At 37.3% G+C, this 19,450-nt stretch overlaps 1 protein-coding gene across 1 annotated transcript in view; it reads left to right on the top strand.

The window, feature by feature from the left end:
- Positions 1-19,450, top strand: part of TNIP3 (TNFAIP3 interacting protein 3) — a 99,326-nt gene that overhangs the window by 32,468 nt on the left and 47,408 nt on the right. Inside the window, exon 3 of the mRNA XM_045083592.1 lies at positions 18,423-18,543. Coding sequence (XP_044939527.1) covers positions 18,423-18,543 — 121 coding nt within the window. The remainder of the gene's footprint in view (positions 1-18,422; positions 18,544-19,450) is intronic.

Raw genomic sequence — 19,450 nt, 5'->3', positions numbered from 1 at the left:
CCCTAAAGAGCAGAGTGTCTGATGCAGGGCTCCATCCCAGAACCCTGAGACTATGACCTGAGACAAAGGCAGAGGCTTAACCCACTGAGCCACCCAGGTGCCCCTTCTTTTTCTTTTTTGTTCATTGATATAATGTGCCAATCAGCAAGAAGAGCGTCTGGCACATAGTAGGTGTTCAATAATTATTTGCTGAATGGATGAATGATAAAATCTAATAATTCTCTTTTTATTTTGCTTTTTTTACCTCTGTAAAGCTGTGAGGATGATTTCATAAGCAAACAATACGTTTTGGGTTATGTTTTCTCTGAATGCGGTTCCTTACAATGAAAGTCATATACCACTTTTCATAGCTACCCATAAACTTAGTAACTTTCCAGTAGTTTATTGTTTTTCCTTTAGCATTTTGGTTTGAAAAGGTTTTAAAAATGTCATTGTCATTGCTTCCTTTTTCTTTCCTATAACTTACAAAAAAAAGAAAAACCCCAAAACAAAAAACAAACAAAAACATTGAAATCTTTCCTAGCCTGGATCCTTAAGAGGAACCAAAGATTTATACTGAACCAGAAATATATCTATTACCTACACCCTTCAGTTCTTTTTTAGAACCCCTTTTTAAAAACACGACAAAATATTTTTATTGCTACTCAATTTTTAAAATTGCTTTTGCCTACTTGCAATCTTAGTGAAGTTTTCCCATGTGTGTTTATTCAGTGAAGCAAGATCTGTCCTTAGGGAAATGTTTCTTTCTATGACTTAAATTTATTTTCATACTAGTGGATCTGTATCATGAAATTCTACTGCTCGCAGATAAGGCCTTTGACTTTCTAGTATGGCTCTTCATATTAATTAAATTATTACTAGAAATCCTCACATCTCTTTCTTGATGGCGACCATATTTTGAGGAAGATTCCTAAATTTGCCCTCAAATTCCTTCAGAATCTTTGGGTAAATCCCTTTTTTTTTTTTTTTTTTTTTTTAATGTGTAGCTGTGTCATAAGACTTAGAATAGATCCTACATGTGCTTGAGCTTGGACTTAGGTGTTAAGAAACACCCAAAGTCTTTAACAGGAAAGTCAAAAACCAAGTTTCTTAACTCTGAACAGTCACCTGCTTGTTCTTTTATTTTTTTAAGTTTTTATTTTAATTCCAGTTAGTTAACATACAGTGTTTTTTTAGTTCCAGATGTACGATATAGTGATTCAACACTCCATACATCAGCTTTTACATTGCCCTGATAGTCTCACTCTCTTCTGTTTTTTTTCTGTCTTTGGGGTTTAAATACACTGTATTTTATTAACGTTTATTAAGCTCCATAATTTAAGCCAAGTTGGCTCATGTTTATTCTTGAATATTTTAAATTGAATTCCTCTCCTGCCTATGGATGTCTTTACTAAAGGAAAGGCCTTTAGTACTCTAATGATACATTAATCAGCAAAAGCAAAATATGAAAGTTTATATACCCTTAGCCCCAATTTTAAAAATACGTATGTGTATCTAAAGAAAATATTTATTCAAATTTTCTGCATTAAAGTTGTATTCTTATAATTATCGTAAAAATGTTTATTACAAAAGATTAAAATACTTGTTATTCCTATTTATTCAGCATATTTGAGACTTGACATTGTTAGATATTCATACTTACATTTAGCATGAATATATATCTTTAAGCAATTAATTTTTTATCTACAAAACTAAATTCTTTTCTCTGCATATTTATGATTTCAGTGGTTTTCCAAATCTCACTGGAATTATTAATCTAATTTGTTTGTGTTATGATCTCCATGACATACATAGTCAACCACACAAAACTATTTCCTGTACCAGTCCCGATTTTTCAGTTCTTCAGGACCTAATCTTGCATGTGAACCTTCTTTTATACGTGTCTTCTTCTTTCAAATGATACTTGCTATGGGGGTGGGGGAACAAATTTTGAAAAGATCTACCTTTACCAGTGTCACTATGATCTTTCTAATCCTTTACCTTTGGCAGTGAACACATAATCCTTGCTCAGTGGAATGCAAGAGTTAAGAGGGTAAATGATCTCATCTCTGGGAACCTCAGTTTCCTCAACTGTAAGATGGGGAGGCAGCTCCGACCACAAGAGGGACTTTGAAATGAATGAGATAAAGCACATACAGTGTTCAGTGCAGTGCCGGGCTCAGTAAATGCTGCCATCCACATGACTAGCCTGGATGGGCAGGCTATGTTTGTCATATTTCAACAAGTGTCTCTGAGTGAGGGTGAATGTCCTGTCTTTAGGAGAAGGCTACTGTTTCCCACCCCTCCTCTCATCACTTCTCAAAACAATGTCACCTTCCCCACCTGTTGGTCCCTGTTTTCACTACAGAATGCTATCTGGCCTTTGAAGATGCTCCTTTTTCCTTTTTCCACTGGATATCTGAAATACCAGTTATATGGGAGGTTCACTAGGTTGCCATATATTCTGACCTACCCAATTTTAGTAATTCCTATTCTAGTATTGTGTGTGTGTGTGTGTGTGGTTGCACTTACACAAATACTGCATTGCTTTAATGTCATCTTGTAAAGATGTATTAAGAACAAAAAGTAATTTTATACGAAATAATAAAATTATTTTGCTTTGCTGGTTTCTTTCATAATCATGACCCTTGAAAATTCACTCTTAATTCAGTGGTTTGATATTTTGTAAAAACAAAGAAAAGCCAGTGGTTGGTTTTTTTTTTTTTTCCCCATTTCACCTACAAATAAATAATCCATTCTCTACACTCAGAAATGACGATATAAGGTTTGTATAGTGTTAGAGCTTTTGCATCTAAAAATAATATGGTGATAGGGGCACCTGGGTGGCTCAGTGGGTTAAGCCTCTGCCTTCAGCTCAGGTCATAATCTCAGGGTCCTGGGATTGAGCCCCACAACGGGCTTTCCACTCAACAGGGAGCCTGCCTCCCCCTCTCTCTCTGCCTGCCTCTCTGCCTACTTGTGATCTCTCTCTCTATCAAATACATAAAATCTTTAAAAAAATAAAAATAATACAGTGATAAAACCTCATTATAAACATCTGTGATGTTCTCCAATGTCAAAGGTCTCATCCTTGTGTAAAAAAACATTATAATTATTGAAAGGAAAAAAAAATCCCCTTTTATGCACATTCCTTTCTTTATGAAACGCATCCAAAATGATGAGGACACTCTTGGTTGATTTTGAAGGTTAATGGACCTTACACAAAGAAATTTTACGAAAATATTTGTGGAATCAAATGAGAAAAAAATGTCTTTCTAAGACTTTTGTTTTTTCTAGTGTGTATGGATTTTAGCACTAACCCACATTTCCAAAAGTAAGCTTCCACAATATGAGTTCAACAGAGCCTATATATTTATTGTAAGTCCATAGGGAGGTGAAATGCCAGCTATTACAGAGCAAAGGTGAAGACATTCAAAGTTTGGGGTTTTGTTTGGTATTTTGTGTGTTTTTTTCCTAACTGGGTTTTAAATACTATGGTGAAAATAGCTCATTTGTTTTTCTGAAATGGCTAGAAAAGACCATCAAACTAATATGATTCATACAAATGTTCTTCCTCTGTATTCTTTTACAAAACACTTAATCATCTTTGCTTTGTTTTGGTTTGCACTAATTTCACAAATCTCAAAGAAGATTTATTGGCCTGTGTCTTAGTGTCCGCTGCATAATGAAATGCTAATTTCATTTTATAAAATGATTTCAACATTGAGCATAAGATAATTTATGTGTCGAATCAGATTTTATTTTGTAGGTTTAATATTTAAGTACTTTTTTACTTTGAAATAATTTCAAACTAAAAATTTCTAAGTGTACAAAGATCTTTTTACTCCTGGGCCATTCAGAAATAAATTACCCCTGTATGATTTAGTTGGCATTTCCTACAACCAAGGACACTTTTCTGTGTAATCACAAAATAATCCCCTATCCACTAGGACAACCTTTATCTCTACCCTCTGAGGCTCAGTATCTGGGGTCTGCTAATTTACCTGACAAAGGCTGCTTAACAAAAGAAAAGTAATATACACGTACTAATGTTTTTATTTGCACAGGAGTTCACAAGAAAACAGGTGAAACTTAAAGAAGTAGTTAGATTCGGGAGCCTATAGATACTTCTTAACAAAGGAAAGAGGTGTGAGCGTCAAGGGAAGATAAATTGTAGGGAAATGAATAGGAAATATATGGGGGGACCGTTGGATGATAAAGATCATTTCGATCAGTATGTTTATGCAGATTAATTTCCATGCTGGCTCTCCATTTCTGTGGATAAAAGTCTCTCTTCCCATCCTGGTAGAGGAGAGGGGTGAAATTTATGCCACTGTCACAAAGGAAAATGCATGCTCTGCTTTTAGGGAGATCAGGGAGGACCGAGAAGTCTTCCTGTATTTGTCTACTCATAATTGCCCTCCGCTTCAAATCATCCTATGTTAAAGTGAAATAAAAAGCTACACGTCAAAATCAGAAAGTGAACCAAACTGATACAATACTACCACCTAACCCTCAAACCCATTCAATTTTTTGCCAATTTTCTGGTTCATACCCTTCATAGGAAAAAAAAAAAGGATGCAATCCAAGATCACACACTGCATTTATTTTTCATGAGTTTAAGCCTCTTTCAGTCTGAGATAGTTCCCCAGTCTTTGCTTGACATTCATGATGTGACACTTTATAGGCCTGATATTCAGTAGAATGTCTCTCAGTTAGCTTTTGTCTAATGTCCCTCATAGTTAGATGCAGAGTATGCATTTGGGGCAGGAATATCACAGATGTGAAGCTGTGTGTTTTTAATGCATCCCATCAGATGGTCACAGTTTAAATTTTTCTCATTACTGGTAATTTTAACCTTTATCATTTGGACTAAGGTGATGCCTATCAAGATTCTCCAATGTGAAGTCATTCTTTAGTATTTCCTCCAGTATTCACTAAGTATTGGGGTGGGAGATCCCATGAAATTATGTAAATATTCCATTCTTCATCAAAATTTGAGCCACTACTGTTAGCATCCATTGATATTTCTCAATTTGAATTGTTACTGTGATGGCTGTCAAATATTAATTTTCTAAGACCATAGTTTCTTTTAAATTTATTAGTAGGCATTCCAATGTAAAGAAAATATTTCTCTTGTTCCCATTTCTGTTCATTTTAAAATTTGTGTATGTATAAATTAATGAGTTCCTATTTTATTTAATGAGATATAATGCATTCTTATCATTATTTATTTTAATGCTAAAATTGTCCCATTTGTTTTTTTAAAGATTTTATTTATTTATTTATTTATTTGAGACTGAGAGAGAGAGAAAGCTAGGGAAGAAGCAGAGGGAAAGTGATAAGCAGACTCTGAGTAGAGTGCAAGAGCTAGATATGGGGCTCGATCCCTTGACCCTGAGCTCATGACTTCAGCCAAAATCGGTTCAGCTGATTGAGCCCCTAGGTGTCCCTAAAACTGTCCCCCCCTCCTTTTTTTTTTTTAAGATTTTATTTATTTGTCTGAGAATAAGAGCACAAGCAGCGGGGAGGGGAAGGCTGAGGGAGAAACAGACTTCCCACTGAGCAAGGAGCTTCATGCCAGACTCCAACCCAGGATCTGAGATCATGACCTGAGCCAAAGACACTTGACCCACTGAGCCACCCAGGTGTCCTAAAATTATTCCATTTTAACCAGTCTTCTGAATACTTCCTAATTTTTGGCACAAGAAGAAACTCTAGGTTCATCAATTTCACATTCATATGAACATTGCAAAGGAAAAAAAGGTAAATAGGGACTATAGCTACCTTTAATAAACCAACTAACCATTATAGGAGGAAATCTATTTGGTGTAAGTCTATTTACATGAGTGTTAAACAATGATTGCAACATAAAAAAAAAAAAACTTTTATTAAAATACTTTAAAAGGAAAATAAACAGAAGTAAGCTACAATTATCACACATTGTACACTACACATCTCTCCTCTCTCCCTCTTCTGTAAAATTCAAAATGAAAATGTGAGCAACGTGAGAAACTAGTTTCTACCTGAACTGAATGCAGAGTGCCCTCTAGAGGCTTTATTCAATCAACACAGTCTTTCCAACAGAGGAACCTATTTAAATTTCTGTACGTTTTCACACACAGTTCTCAGAAGATCCATAGGATTACCCCACACATGATAATAGCTGACCATGTGATAATTCAGCCTATTAGGTACCGCCTTAAGAAAACATGCAAGGGAGCTAACAAAAAGTCGGCAGGTACCTGATGAGTTAGACAAAAGAATTGGAAATGTGCTGTCAGAAGATACCAGAAGAAATTAAATTCTCTTATGTCAGTTTGCGACCTTTGGAAAAACTGTTATGAAATATCCCCCAAATTTCTGACACAACAAATGTCTTCATAACTTATTCCATCATTTCTTTAATGTCCGTAGACAGACCAGTGTGGATTCCGATGAGCAAGCTGCCTCACTTGCCAGTCTTCACTTGGCTCTGCACCTCTGTATGCTGTAGGCCACTCCAAATCCACAGATGGCTCATAAATTAAAACCAAGAATGGCAACCATGCTTTAATGAAACTCCAAAACAGATGTGAAAAAAAAAATCACATTTAAGCAGATATAGTTTACATAAGTATTATTTAATGATCATTTAGAAAGATCAACTATTCTAAAATTTTTATAAAGCTCTGGAATTTAGTGTCTAAATTACTTAATACCTCAGATATTGACATTAAAAGCATCTCTCGCCATCTTTGATATAATTTAAAAGAATTTGAATGAAATCATTTTGCTAATAGCTGCTTCTTTAAAATAGAAAGTCCTTTCAAATATTTGTCCCAATGAAGTTCAACTTTAGCAACAGTGATTTAATAGTTTTAAGGTGATACTGCTTTGTCGTTTGATGGTAACACTTACCTAAATACATGGTCAAGAAACATCATTTGAGGTACAAGAGGAGGTATTATAATTAATTAGATATGACTCAAACTTTAGTCTTTCAGTCTTCCTAGTCACAAGTTGATGTTGTGTAGAGATTTGAGATACTTTTTTAGAAGTTAAAGGAAAACCACAGTCAACACAAGAATGTGGTTACATCAGATGAAAATCCCAGGCCTGGGCACCTGGGTGGCTCAGTGGGTTAAGCCACTGCCTTTGGCTCAGGTCATGATCTCAGGGTCCTGGGATCGAGTCCCGCATCGGCTCTCTGCTCAGCAGGGAGCCTGCTTCCTTCTCTCTCTCTCTCTGCCTGCCTCTCCGTGTACTTGTAATTTCTCTCTGTCAAATAAATAAATAAAATATTAAAAAAAAAAAAAAGAAAATCCCAGGCCTAACTTACCTCTTTTGTTTTTTGATATGGACTCAACTGCAAAATATACCAAAATATTCCTGTTGAAATTCTTATTTATAAGAAAGGTAAATTCTTTCTTCTGCCCATTTTAGGGCTTGTCTGGGGCTCTGTAATGAAAGTTTACAAGAGAAAAATATACAAATGTTTCTGTGATATGGGAGCCCTTCTGTGGAAATGAAGAGCCAAAGAAAGAGCGAAACCTAAATGCTTTTCTACTAGGTTGAACAAAGAGAAGGTTTTGTGGAAATGTAAAATATATAGCAAAGCTAAAGGAAAATCAGAATTATTTTAACAAGGTCTGTTTGTGGAGAATTCGCTCAGTCTTCCTGGCCTGGGTAATAGGAATGTTTCTTTTCCCCTAGTAGAGGGAGGGCATCTTTCAAAAGGAGTCTTATCTCAGTTTTCAGGAAGAAAAGGGGAGATCCAAATGCCTTCCTTCCATCTGCTGTTTTCCGAGTGACTTTAGTTCAAAAACAATCCTCATGCTGGAGTGCCATATTTTGGAACGGGATATTCTGTCACCGTTCAACATGAACAAAAAAAAATGTGATTTTTCTGTGCATGAATATCTAGTTTAATTTGTTCTCTTCCAGATGTTCATCAAGAAGTCAATATGAGAATATTCATACTCCAGAACAATAGTTCAAAAGCACTGACTAGGTAATGCAAATGGTAGAGTAAGTGCCAAGGTCTTCTTGTCTCGAAAAAGCAAGGCTTAACTTGCTTTTCATAATGGTGCTTAGGGACAAAGTTTCCTATCACCTCAATCTTTAAGATTATTCACTTTTTATACTCTGCTTCTTGAAGAGAACGAAACTTTAAACAAACAAACAAACCCTAATGATAGTATCCCATATTAAAACAAAAATAACAAAAAAAATACCAAGGACTCTTTGCTTGCCTCCCCTCCCCCCACCATCGGTGGGCAAACCTGTGAAGCTGTGTTCTTCCTGCAGCCTTGTCCAAGAGGGCATTTTGTGTTATTTATAACTCTGTGATAAATGATAGGCAGAATAGCAAAGTTTGCTTGACTTCTTCCTCTTCTTCCTTTTCCACTTCTTGGATCCTTGCTCCCTGGGGTAGAAGAACTCACATCTCAACACAGAGGGCTCTTCATGATGAGATCTAGTGTGGTATCATTTTCCTCTCGTCAAAACTGAGAGAGTGTTAGTAAAGAACTGTGCTTAATACGTGCTTTTGAACCCTTATTTATGTTTCTTCTCAAGCGTTGATGTGACTGTGAGTTTAATTAATTAACTGGAAATTGCTACTCAGAAATATCTCCTGAACCCTGCCTACTGATGCCTGAAACTACACTTTGTAGCAGAAAGTTGTGTCCCTTTCACGATATTCATAGCTGTAAGTCTTTGTCAGCTCCTTTTCTCAGAGGCAAATGTATTGACATGAGGAGGGAAAAAATAACATAGATATCATCGTGGAGAAAAACACTCTAAAAAGGACAGAGGGACAGCCTATACATGACTTTTAATAAAAGCTTCTTCAGGACTACCTTCTATCTTTGTTGACTTAAGATCTAGTTGTTCTTAACTATTTGTTCTCTAGTGCAATATTTAATAATCCTGGCGTGGATCTGTATGTAGATGGATAAGCAAGCTAAATCTGTCCCTGCCTCCAGAAGCATATAATCGAATGGAGAATGCATGTAAGTAAGCAAACACACAATTACGATAAAGCGTAATAAGCTTTGTAATGGGAGAAAGGCAGGTTGTGATGGAAATACAGAGTTGGACTATCCCATGCAATCTACGATTCAGTTTCCCTCCCATATTTAAGGTGAGAATCGTAGGATGGCTAACATTAAGTCAAGCAAGGAGGCCAGTGTATGCACGTATTAGAATATTTCCAGAGGCTATATCCTATCTCTGTCCTTCTGCCCTTGTGAAAGAGAGGGCTTCACCTGTACAGAACAGCTCCAGTGAAGAGCCAACTCAGTAGGGTAACTGTTAGGAGGATGTGGTTTCTACATAGCTTTACTCACTGGTGCCCTTCCGTGGCCTGACCAACACTTGCCGCAGCTCTGTATCTATTCTCCAACCTGGCGTCTCTGTGCGCATGCTCCTCGTGGGTGCATCCCAGGAGCGCTGCCTTGGGTAGGAGGCGCATTAGTTCAGCAACCTGGCACATTTCAAAAGCAGGGACAAGATAGGTAGGGATCTAGCCAGGAATGCAATTTGAGGGCTATAACAGACTCCATGTTTCTAAGAAATAACCCCTGTATCAGGCATACCAAGACCACTTTTAGAAAATATTTAAATTATTAAACCACATAACCTTGGGTAAAACTTTAGAAATATTCGTTCTTGCCTTAAGCCAATGCTACTTTAAAAACTCTCTGAGTAATCATTTTCTATTCTACTACCTTCTTAAGCCACAACTGTTGAAGTTCTCAACTACTAAAATAATTAAAACACTGTGACTTATTCATTTAGCACACATATACATATTACAAAGTAATATATTACATATCACATATTACATATTATAAAACACATATTACAGAGTAATTTGTTTCTCTCCACATTGGCCAGGACCATACTCAGAGTACTAATATAATAACAAAAAGTAAAACCTAAAAAATTACTCTTTGATTATACTCTTTTAGACAACACTTCTCATTCCTGGGTCACCAAAGATTACAATTCCCAGGCTTTGAACATCTGGAAGCATTTCCATTAGAGAAGACCCACTATCGACTTTTCCTTGTCTTATATTTGCAAATGTGCTTTGTTCTTCAAATTCTTCCCTAAAAGGTCTTGGCTTAGGAGGTAAGATCAAAGCACAAAATGTGACCTTGGCAGCAGGCTGGGAGGAAATGTGGACATTTGAAGTGGGCGAGTATATGTGGAGGAAGGAAGAACATTAGTGTCCTTAATTCTTGCCCTGTCTCTGCAATCCATCGTTTAACCCCTCTGTGCCTCATTTGTGTGTGTTCTAATGCAGGAGATGAAGAAATGAATTTCAGGTTATTTCCAAGATTGTAGTTATTTGTTTTGTCTATTGAGTAAAATAATGTTCTTCAGGAATTTACACTACTGGCCAATACCAATGATGCAACCGTAGCATATAACCATCAAAACCAAGTCTGGTGGATCTGGATTGCATGCTCACCATGAGTCATTATCAACAACTAGAAACTTGATGACTTTGAAGTATAGATATCCAGTGATATTAATGTCAATGCACAAAAAGTTGAAAACAGGATCATCATACAGCTTAAAGTGAACTTCTGTTCATGGTTTTAATTCAACTCATTAATTAATGATACCCCAGAAGATAAGAAGACACATTCAAAGAGCATTTGAGGAGCTGGGTAGTTATAGGCAATTTGATGAAGGAATGTTAGAATAATATGCTAAGATATTAGTGAATGCCCTACAAAGCAGGAACCCATAACCTTCGGGATTATCTTTTCTAACAGAGAGGTTTCTACAAATGAAAAATGTCTAAGCTCTAATCAAATAGTAAAATTTAAATAATGAAATAATCCTTGGATAAGCTTATTAAACCATGGCATTCAAAGACATGCTCTATACTTTGTTTAACTGGATAATTTTTTTAAGGCCTCTGTACTGGAGACTTTTGAATGTGTAAAAGAAGTCTGAGGGCTCCAAATATACCTATTTGGTATATAGTTCAATTCTTTCCCTATTTTCTGTGGTTGCTCACTGGGCAAATCATTTTTTCCTCGTGGTAGTCTAGGGAAAATCAGCTCACACATAATACATAATTTAGGGAAACTTTTTTTTTTAAGCTTCATTGTCATACTGGATTAACTTACTATCCTACTGGTAAAATCTGATTCATATTAATACCATTTCTATTTACTTTTCTATGTTGGTTTGTTTTTGCATGTGAAAGGTAGGAATGAGGGATAATAATTCAGGAGATTTATATTCATGTGATTTTAAAATAAACTATGAATAAGTCAGGGTCCAATGGGGATTTATTAGACTTCATTGAATTCAGTCATGCTCACCTCAGAAAACTCTGAGCTTAACAATATTATCTCTGTAATTCTCTGTTCACTTGTGATTTAGCAGGGAAGCCAAGTCAAATAAAAATTTTAGTAAGAGTGTTTGAGTCAAAGAGACATTTATGAATTTCTGTACTTTATTCATGGTAAAAAAGAAATTAAAGTGTACTCTTAGAGAAAACCATGCTGAGATTTGATTTTTTACAATATTCACTCATGACAATAATTTAAGTCGGGTCAGTAACTTTCAGCTTTTTGGGGGAAGTCCAGATCTTGATAAAAACTATAGACCTTTCCTTTAGAGGGAGACAATGAGCATATAATGCATCTATTATTTCATATTCACTTTTATTTGGGATGATTTGTGTACCATCTGCATCTCATGTATGCACCTTGGCCAAGAACTCACAGCTTAGAGAAAACGAGTCACATTGAAGATAGATCATAGGTGAGACACCTGATCCTTATACCTTGTCTCCTAAAGCTCTCCTAACAACTGACTTTGTAAATCAGCTGCATTTCACTTTAGACCCCAGTAGGTTGTTTTCTTTGAAGCTGAAGCAGACACACTCAGCAAGATGGAAAACCTCAACTCAATTATTTGGGGATAACATAGCACTCTTATGGTCTTGCTGTGTTGACAATTCACACCATAGAGTGAAATGTCCTGGGCTTCAGAGTGCATCCTTATCCTGTCCCTTATAATGAGAGACCTTAAGAAAGGTTTTTTAGGACGTTTGGGTGGCTCAGATGGTTGGACAACTGCCTTCGGCTCAGGTCATGATCCTGGAGTCCCGGGATCGAGTCCCGCATCAGGCTCCCAGCTCCATGGAGAGTCTGCTTCTCTCTCTGACCTTCTCCTCGTTAATGCTCTCTCTCACTGTCTCTCTCTCAAGTAAATAAATAAAATCTTAAAAAAAAAAAAGAAAGGTTTTTTATTGGTTTTGTTTTAAAGATTTTATTTATTTGAAAGAGAGAGAGCATGCCCACACGTGAGTGGGGGGGGGGGAAGAGGCAGAGAATCTCAAGAAGAGTCTGCACTGAGTATAGAAACAGAAGTGGGGCTCAATCTCAAGACCATGAAATCATGAACCTGAGATCATGACCCGAAATGAAACCAGGAGTCAGACACTCAACTGACTACCACCCAACCACACCAGCATTTCTTTCCTAAGGCTCAATTTTCCAATGAAAAATAATGGTGATTAAGAAATAGGGACTGGAGTATATGTAGGTCATTGGAATCATAAACCTCAATCTGATCAGTGGGGTAGAAGTAGAAACAGGAAACAGATCCAAAAGTGAGGATAATATGTACCCAGTAAAACTCACGCAGGATCATGTAGGTTTTGTTCTATTTGTATATAAAAATTTGGTAGAGTGTTATTATTTTTAACACAACTCTGGACCTAGAGTTGAAATGTTATATTAAAACTATAACTATGGTGCATGATCATCATTATTTAATGATCTAAAGAGAAAAGCAGAGTTTATCAACTTTAATTGATTCTTCCTCTCAACTATCACATTGTTGAGCCTAACAGAAAGAAATAAACCTTGTTAAGTACTTTTTTTTTTTTAAGATTTTATTTATTTATTTGACAGAGAGAGATCACAAGTAGGCAGAGAGGCAGGCAGAGAGAGAGGAGGAAGCAGGCTCCCCACTAAGCCGAGAGCCCGACGCGTGACTCGATCCCAGGACCCTGAGATCACGACCCGAGCCGAAGGCAGCGGCTTAACCCTCTGAGCCACCCAGGCGCCCCCTGTTTTTTTTTTTTTTTGTAGAATAAATCTAAGGCCAGTTGAAATTCATGAACTAGAACAAATTTCACTAATAAATGATTTTATCTAACAAATTCTCATATTAAAGAATAATCTAAGAGATTTGCTAAGAATGTTTAAAACCCAAATAGCAACATGGCTATCTTTTTTTATCCAAGGTGTGACTAAACTTTTTGCTTATCTTGTGAATCAAATTGGATTTTTATGTGTGTTTTCTAAATTATTTTTCTTTTCAGCAATATATGCTAAATGTATTTTTCTTACTTTCCAAGCTCATTTGTTAGAGCATTTGGTAGCTGGGCAGCACCCTCAGAATGAAAAGAGTGCTCTCAATTATAGAGCACCTACAGCAGGGCTGGCCCTGGGCTAACCCTTGTACATGTTATCACTAATCCTACTGATAGTCTCACAATATAACAGTATTTCTCTCTTCTTATCAACCACACCAAGAATGTTCAGAGAAGCTAAGAGACTCTCAAGGTCCCATCATTAGGTTCAACTCTTAAGGCTTATATTCTACTTTCCACTGCATCTAATGCTTCTTTCAGAGGCTTCTACTGTACGTTCTGAGGTATACTCATTATAGTGACAACAATGGCCATAACAATGCCAGTGAGAAATAAGCGCAAATCCTCACTGCGGTAAGATCTCTGGAGTCCCACCCTTCCTGTGTTCTTTCAGTTCCCAGGTGGGGTTCTGAGCACTCAAGCCCTGTTCCTGCCACAGTGGTCAACACTGAGACCCACCAGCTCCATATATATGACCAGGAGCTTCTTGCCTCTGGTCACCACCACGTGGTTCTCTTCTTTTTTGCTGTCACTTCTCCTCTTCCTGTAGCAAAAAGTCACCACATGGAGGCTCATTCTTCACCAAGTCCAGGGACCACCACCCTCATAAGACCCTCTCTCTGTCTTTGGCTATTATTCTGAGCCCTACACTCAAGAGAGGGAACAAGGTCCCTGCTCAGAAGCAAAACATTTACTCACTTGTCCAAATCAAAAAGGAAGTGGTGGCTGTTGGCATCTAACCATGTTCACCATTAAAGCTGAGACAATGTGAGAATCAACACCATGTGATTGTTTCTGTGAAAAGTGAGTACCCTGCAATAGTGAATACTCAATGAATTATCGCTGAACATTGAAGAATGCACATAATGCAAGTATAGAAGAACAAGGCAGGGGAACCTGGGTGGCTTGGTCAGTGAACCATCCAACTCTTGATGTCAGCTTTGGTCTTGATCTCAAGGTTGTGAGTTCAAGTCCCAGAATGGAGCCTACTTAAAAAACAAAAAAATAAACAAATGAACAAAATACAAGGCAGCCATGAAGACAGTAATAACTGAGCTCAAGTGTCCATTAGAAAGCAACTCTTAGTGTTTCCTTGCTTCATGATTTAGATCTCAACTTTATCAGTCTTATGAGTTTGAGGTTATTCACATACATTTTAAATAAGCATCATAATTTAGTGGCTAGATTTGAGTTAAGGTTAGGTGTTGTGAGTTAAATTTTATCACAGTCACATTTATTTAATGACAGATATTTATTGAGTTCGTATTATGTGCCAAGGAGCAGAGCAGCTGAATAAAATCAAAGGCCCTTCTTTTCTGGGGCATATATGGGAACTCTGTGGGTGTCAGAGGGAACAGCAAATACATAAAAAATCAAAATAATAGAAAATTCTAAGAAGAAAATGAAACAGAATTAAGGGATAGTAGTGATAGGTATGAAAAAGCTATTTCAGATGCATTAGTCAGAAGAGGTTTTCTTGTTAAAGTGATTTTTGAGGCAGGACCTGAGTGGCAGTGGGGAGCAGGTTTTGTGGAAGTAATTGCAAACACCAAGTCCCCAGAGTGGGCTTTGTGTTTAGCATGTTCTGTACCCTGTGATGGGGCAAGAGTGCATGGAAGATTAAAAGAAAAAAAAAAAAAAAAACCTAGGTAGTAGGGGAAGAGATGAGCTCAGAAACATAGCAAGGGAGCTAGATCATCTTGGGGCTGGGTGTTAATGGGTCATACCAAAGTGGAGATCCTGTCTGGGGTTTGAAAGGGCTTAGGAATATGTTTGCCACAGAGGGATGTTGTGACAGAAAGTATTGTGAGCTGGTGATAGGCAATTCTGGTTCAGATTTGGTCTGAAAACTGCCTCAGGGGCTTAGCCTTTGGTTTAGTTCAATCCCAAGGCTATTTGGGACTCTAATCTGAAGGATTTGAGGGAGTTTTCAAAGAAATTTTGCAACTCTTCTCAGAGGGTTGTGGGAAACAATTGCAGACTCAATGTCATGCCTATGTAACAGTTTGGGCCATGAAGAATTTTACCCTAGACCCAGTAGCTTGTAACGTACAGTGACATCATATGTGGGGCATGAGGTGCAAGTTCACAGCCTGAGAGAAAAAATAAATATAAATATGAAGGTCAGGGTGCCTGGGTGGCTCAGTCATTAAGCGTCTGCCTCCAGCCCAGCTCATGATTCCAGGGTCCTGGGATTGAGCCCCACATCAGGCTTTCTGCTCCTCAGGAAACCTGCTTCTCCCTCTCCAATCTCCCTACTTGTGTTTCCTCCTCTCTCTCTGTCAAATAAATAAATAAATAAAATCTTTTAAAAGAAAAAATAAATACAAAGGTCAAGATATATTACTTAGGGATTTTATATCACAGATAACAGAAACCAAGCAAAGCTAGATTATATATAAAAACAAAAAGACAGAGATAATTCACTAAAAGGACATGGAATGGTTCCCAGAATATAAGGGTGGGAAGGCAATTATGCCTTAGAAAAGGATTATTCAGAAATAGAAAATTGTCGGGGCGCCTGGGTGGCTCCGTGGGTTAAAGCCTCTGCCTTCCGCTCAGGTCATGATCACAGGGTCCTGGGATCGAGCCCCGCATTGGGCTCACTGCTCAGTGGGGAGCCTGCTTCCTCCTCTCTCTCTGCCTGCCTCTCTGCCTACTTGTGATCTCTGTCTTTCAAATGAATAAATAGAATCTTAAAAAAAAAAAAAAAGGAAATAGAAAATTGTCAAGACTCTGAATTTTCCCTGAATTTTGCCCTGAATTTTCCTACCCATAGCTCTCTGCACACAGAGGAGAATCTCTTGGCTGGGATCAGTTGTTTTCTCTTGGTTCAATTAGTTACAACCAAAGAAGTGAGGTCAAGAAGGCATGACTGTCAGAGTCTGCTCCTAAGAGTCACTCCCAAAGAAGGTGGCAGGTTGGGCAGACAAGCCAAGTAACCTCTTCCACATAGGTCTACACCTAGGTCATCAACTGATGCATTTATTTTATGTGCAGACTATTTGGAAAAGTACTCCTAAAAGATTCCCTACCCCAATCTAAGGGTAATTTTTACCCATTAAGAAATTATAAGGCAGGGGGAAAAATATATATATACACATATATATATGTATATATATGTATATAAAGAAGAATCAATGTATACATTTTTCTTGTGAATTGTGTTTTTAGTGAGAAATTTTCTCTATCACATAACATGGGACAGATGAGACAGAAAAATAGACTTAAGTCGGAAATTTTGGTTTAGGTGCACCTGGGTGGCTCAGTCAGTTAAGCATCTGCTTTCAGCTCAGGTCATGATCCCAGGGTCCTGAGATGGAATGCCACATTGGGCTCCCTTCTCAATGGGGACCCTGCCTCTCCCTCTGCCTGCCACTCCCCCTGCTTGTGCTCTCTCTCTCTGTCAAATAAATAAAATTTTTAAAAAAATCTAGTTTAAATCTTTATGTTATTAACTAATGGTCATGGCAAGGTGAGCAATTCATTCTAGTTCTCATAAATGATAACCATTGGACTAGATTCTTTTTAAGGTAATTAATCTTTGACCCTAATACATTATTTCCATTTGGTAGCAAATAATTGCTTAGGCATATGTTCTCAGGTTAATTGCAAACATATATCAAGAATGGTTAAGAAACAGGCTTTACATCATCATTGATAATAACCAAGACATGGAAACTACCTAACTGTCCATCAGTGATGAATAGATAAAGAAGTCATGGTGGGAATGTGTGTATGTGTGTGTGTGTGTATAATTTTTTTAAAGATTTCATTTATTTGAGAGGGAGAGAGAGAGAGAGAGAGAGTAAAAGAGAGAGCCCAAGTAAGGAAGAGTGGAAAGGCAGGGAGACTGGCGTGGGGCGCGATCCCAGGACCCTAAGATCATGAACTGATCTAAAGGCAGACGCTTAACCAACTGAGCCATTCAGCTGCCCCTATACAATAGAATATCATTCAGTCAGGAAAGGAAATACAACTATTTGTGACAACATGGATGGACCTTAAAAGCATTATGCTAAATGAAATAAGTCAGACAGAGAAAGACAAATGCTGTATGTACTATGTGATCTCACTTATATGTGGAATCTAACAACAAAACAAAACAAAATAAAACAAAAAAACACAAGGTTGGAAAACCCCCACCAAACTCTCAGAAAAAGAGATCAGATTTGTGGTTACCAGAGCAGGTGGGGGAGTGCCAACTGGAGGAAGGTGGTCAAAAGATACGAATATGCAGTTATAAGATAAGGACTAGAGATGCCATGTATAGTATGATGACTAGAGCTAACACTGCTGTAGGATATATGGGAAAGTTGTTAAGAGAGTAGATCATAAGAGTTCTCACCACAAGGAAAAATGTTTCTTTCTTTTCTTTTTATTGTATTTATATGAGAAGATGAATATTAGCTGACCCTATCTTGGTAATCATTTCACAATATATGTAAATCAAACCATCATACTTTAACTTATACAGTAATCTATGACAATTATTGCTCAACATAACTGGAAGGAACAAATAAAAAATAAAATGGTAAAAAAGTAAAAAAAAATAGTAATAAAACATATGCACAGGCACATGCACATACAGAGGCTATAGAATCCTATAGATTTGAGTTTTCTCTTGCCAGCATCTGACTTTGCATAAATTCGTAAGTTGGTTAATTTCCTAAATCCAAGTTTGGTTAACTGTAAAATGTGGGTATGGGTGATACTTCAATGGACTCTTATGCCACTGAGTAAGAAACTGTAGGTCACCCGGTTCACTGTAAGTGCTCAATTCTGGTCATTGTTATCAGACTGTGAAAATGCCTAAACTTGTCTACCTCTTACTTTATCATTTTGTATAAATGTGCAAGAAAGTGAAAATTAAACTCCCGTGTTCCTTGAAGTATTCTAATGGCATGGACTAATACAAAATGAGATCAGAGATTGGGAGACTCTAGAAAGGTACTGTATACCTCCATGCCATTGAAAACTCATTGTACCCTAAAATAATTTTTAATTGGCTTTATAAAATGTGCCTTTCCCATTACCCCCCGCGCAGATGTGAAAGCATGGAATTGGACAATAAAATCCGAGATCTGATTGAGAGGAATGCTTCTCCTGATCTTAAAGGGGCGGCCCTGGGAGCCATACCAAGTCACAGAAATTCATGTTCCCTAAAGGTAAGAAACCACCTTTTTTTTCTACGTTTTCTCAAAACACTCTTCAACAGTGTGTTCACCCAGAAGAATTTATGGGGACAATCCCCAAATCATTTACAGTAATGTACTTCCTTGATGACTGAGAGGATAAAGTCAACCACTATAAAACCTCTCTTACACAGTCACTTCCTGTTACTGAGGAAACCCTTCAGCAGAAACACTTTCCCATTTAAAGTGTGATGCCAGGCAGGCAAGTGTTGCTGCAGGGAAGTAAGGACAAGCTCAGGCTATGAAAAAGAATGTCAAATACAGCAACATCTCTTTTGGGGGGAGTTAAGTCACCCAATTTGTGTAAACATTCTTACATTGGATTACTAAAATCAGTACAATTCATTGTCTTTTTTTTAACATTTAAAAAAAATTTAAAGATTTTATTTATTTGAGAGAAAGAGAGAGAGAGAGCACAAGCAGGCGGAGTGAAAGAGGGAGAAGGAGAAGCAGACTCTCCACTGAGCAAGGAACCCAATGCAGGGCTCCATCCCAGGACCCTGGGATCATAACCTGAGCTGAAGGCAGACGCTTAACTGACTGAGCCACCCAGGCACTCTACATTGTCTGTTTTTTAAAAGAAAAAACAGGCTTTTCAAATAGAAGGAGTTGTCCAACTATGAATTTCTTCTTGTTTCAGGATACTTTTGTATGGTGCTTCATAGAAGCAAATAAAATTCAAGGGTAAGGTCAGGCTAGGAATCTTGAGGATGACTTTCTTGAAATGCATCATAAATGACCACACGAACTCAAGCTCTGTAGCCCTCCTGATTAGAAACCATCTCTAATGATCTTTTCAACTATAAAAATCCATACAGAGAGTTTTATAGCTTGGATCTCATAGACAAATATTTAATTATGCACCTAAGTTGCTTTCATA

This window comes from Mustela putorius, unplaced genomic scaffold, assembly GCF_011764305.1.
Source record: "Mustela putorius furo isolate JIRA1106 unplaced genomic scaffold, ASM1176430v1.1 tig00000721_pilon_pilon_pilon, whole genome shotgun sequence".
Classification (NCBI taxonomy): Eukaryota; Metazoa; Chordata; class Mammalia; order Carnivora; family Mustelidae; genus Mustela; species Mustela putorius.
This window is presented reverse-complemented; position numbering and strand designations above follow the sequence as displayed.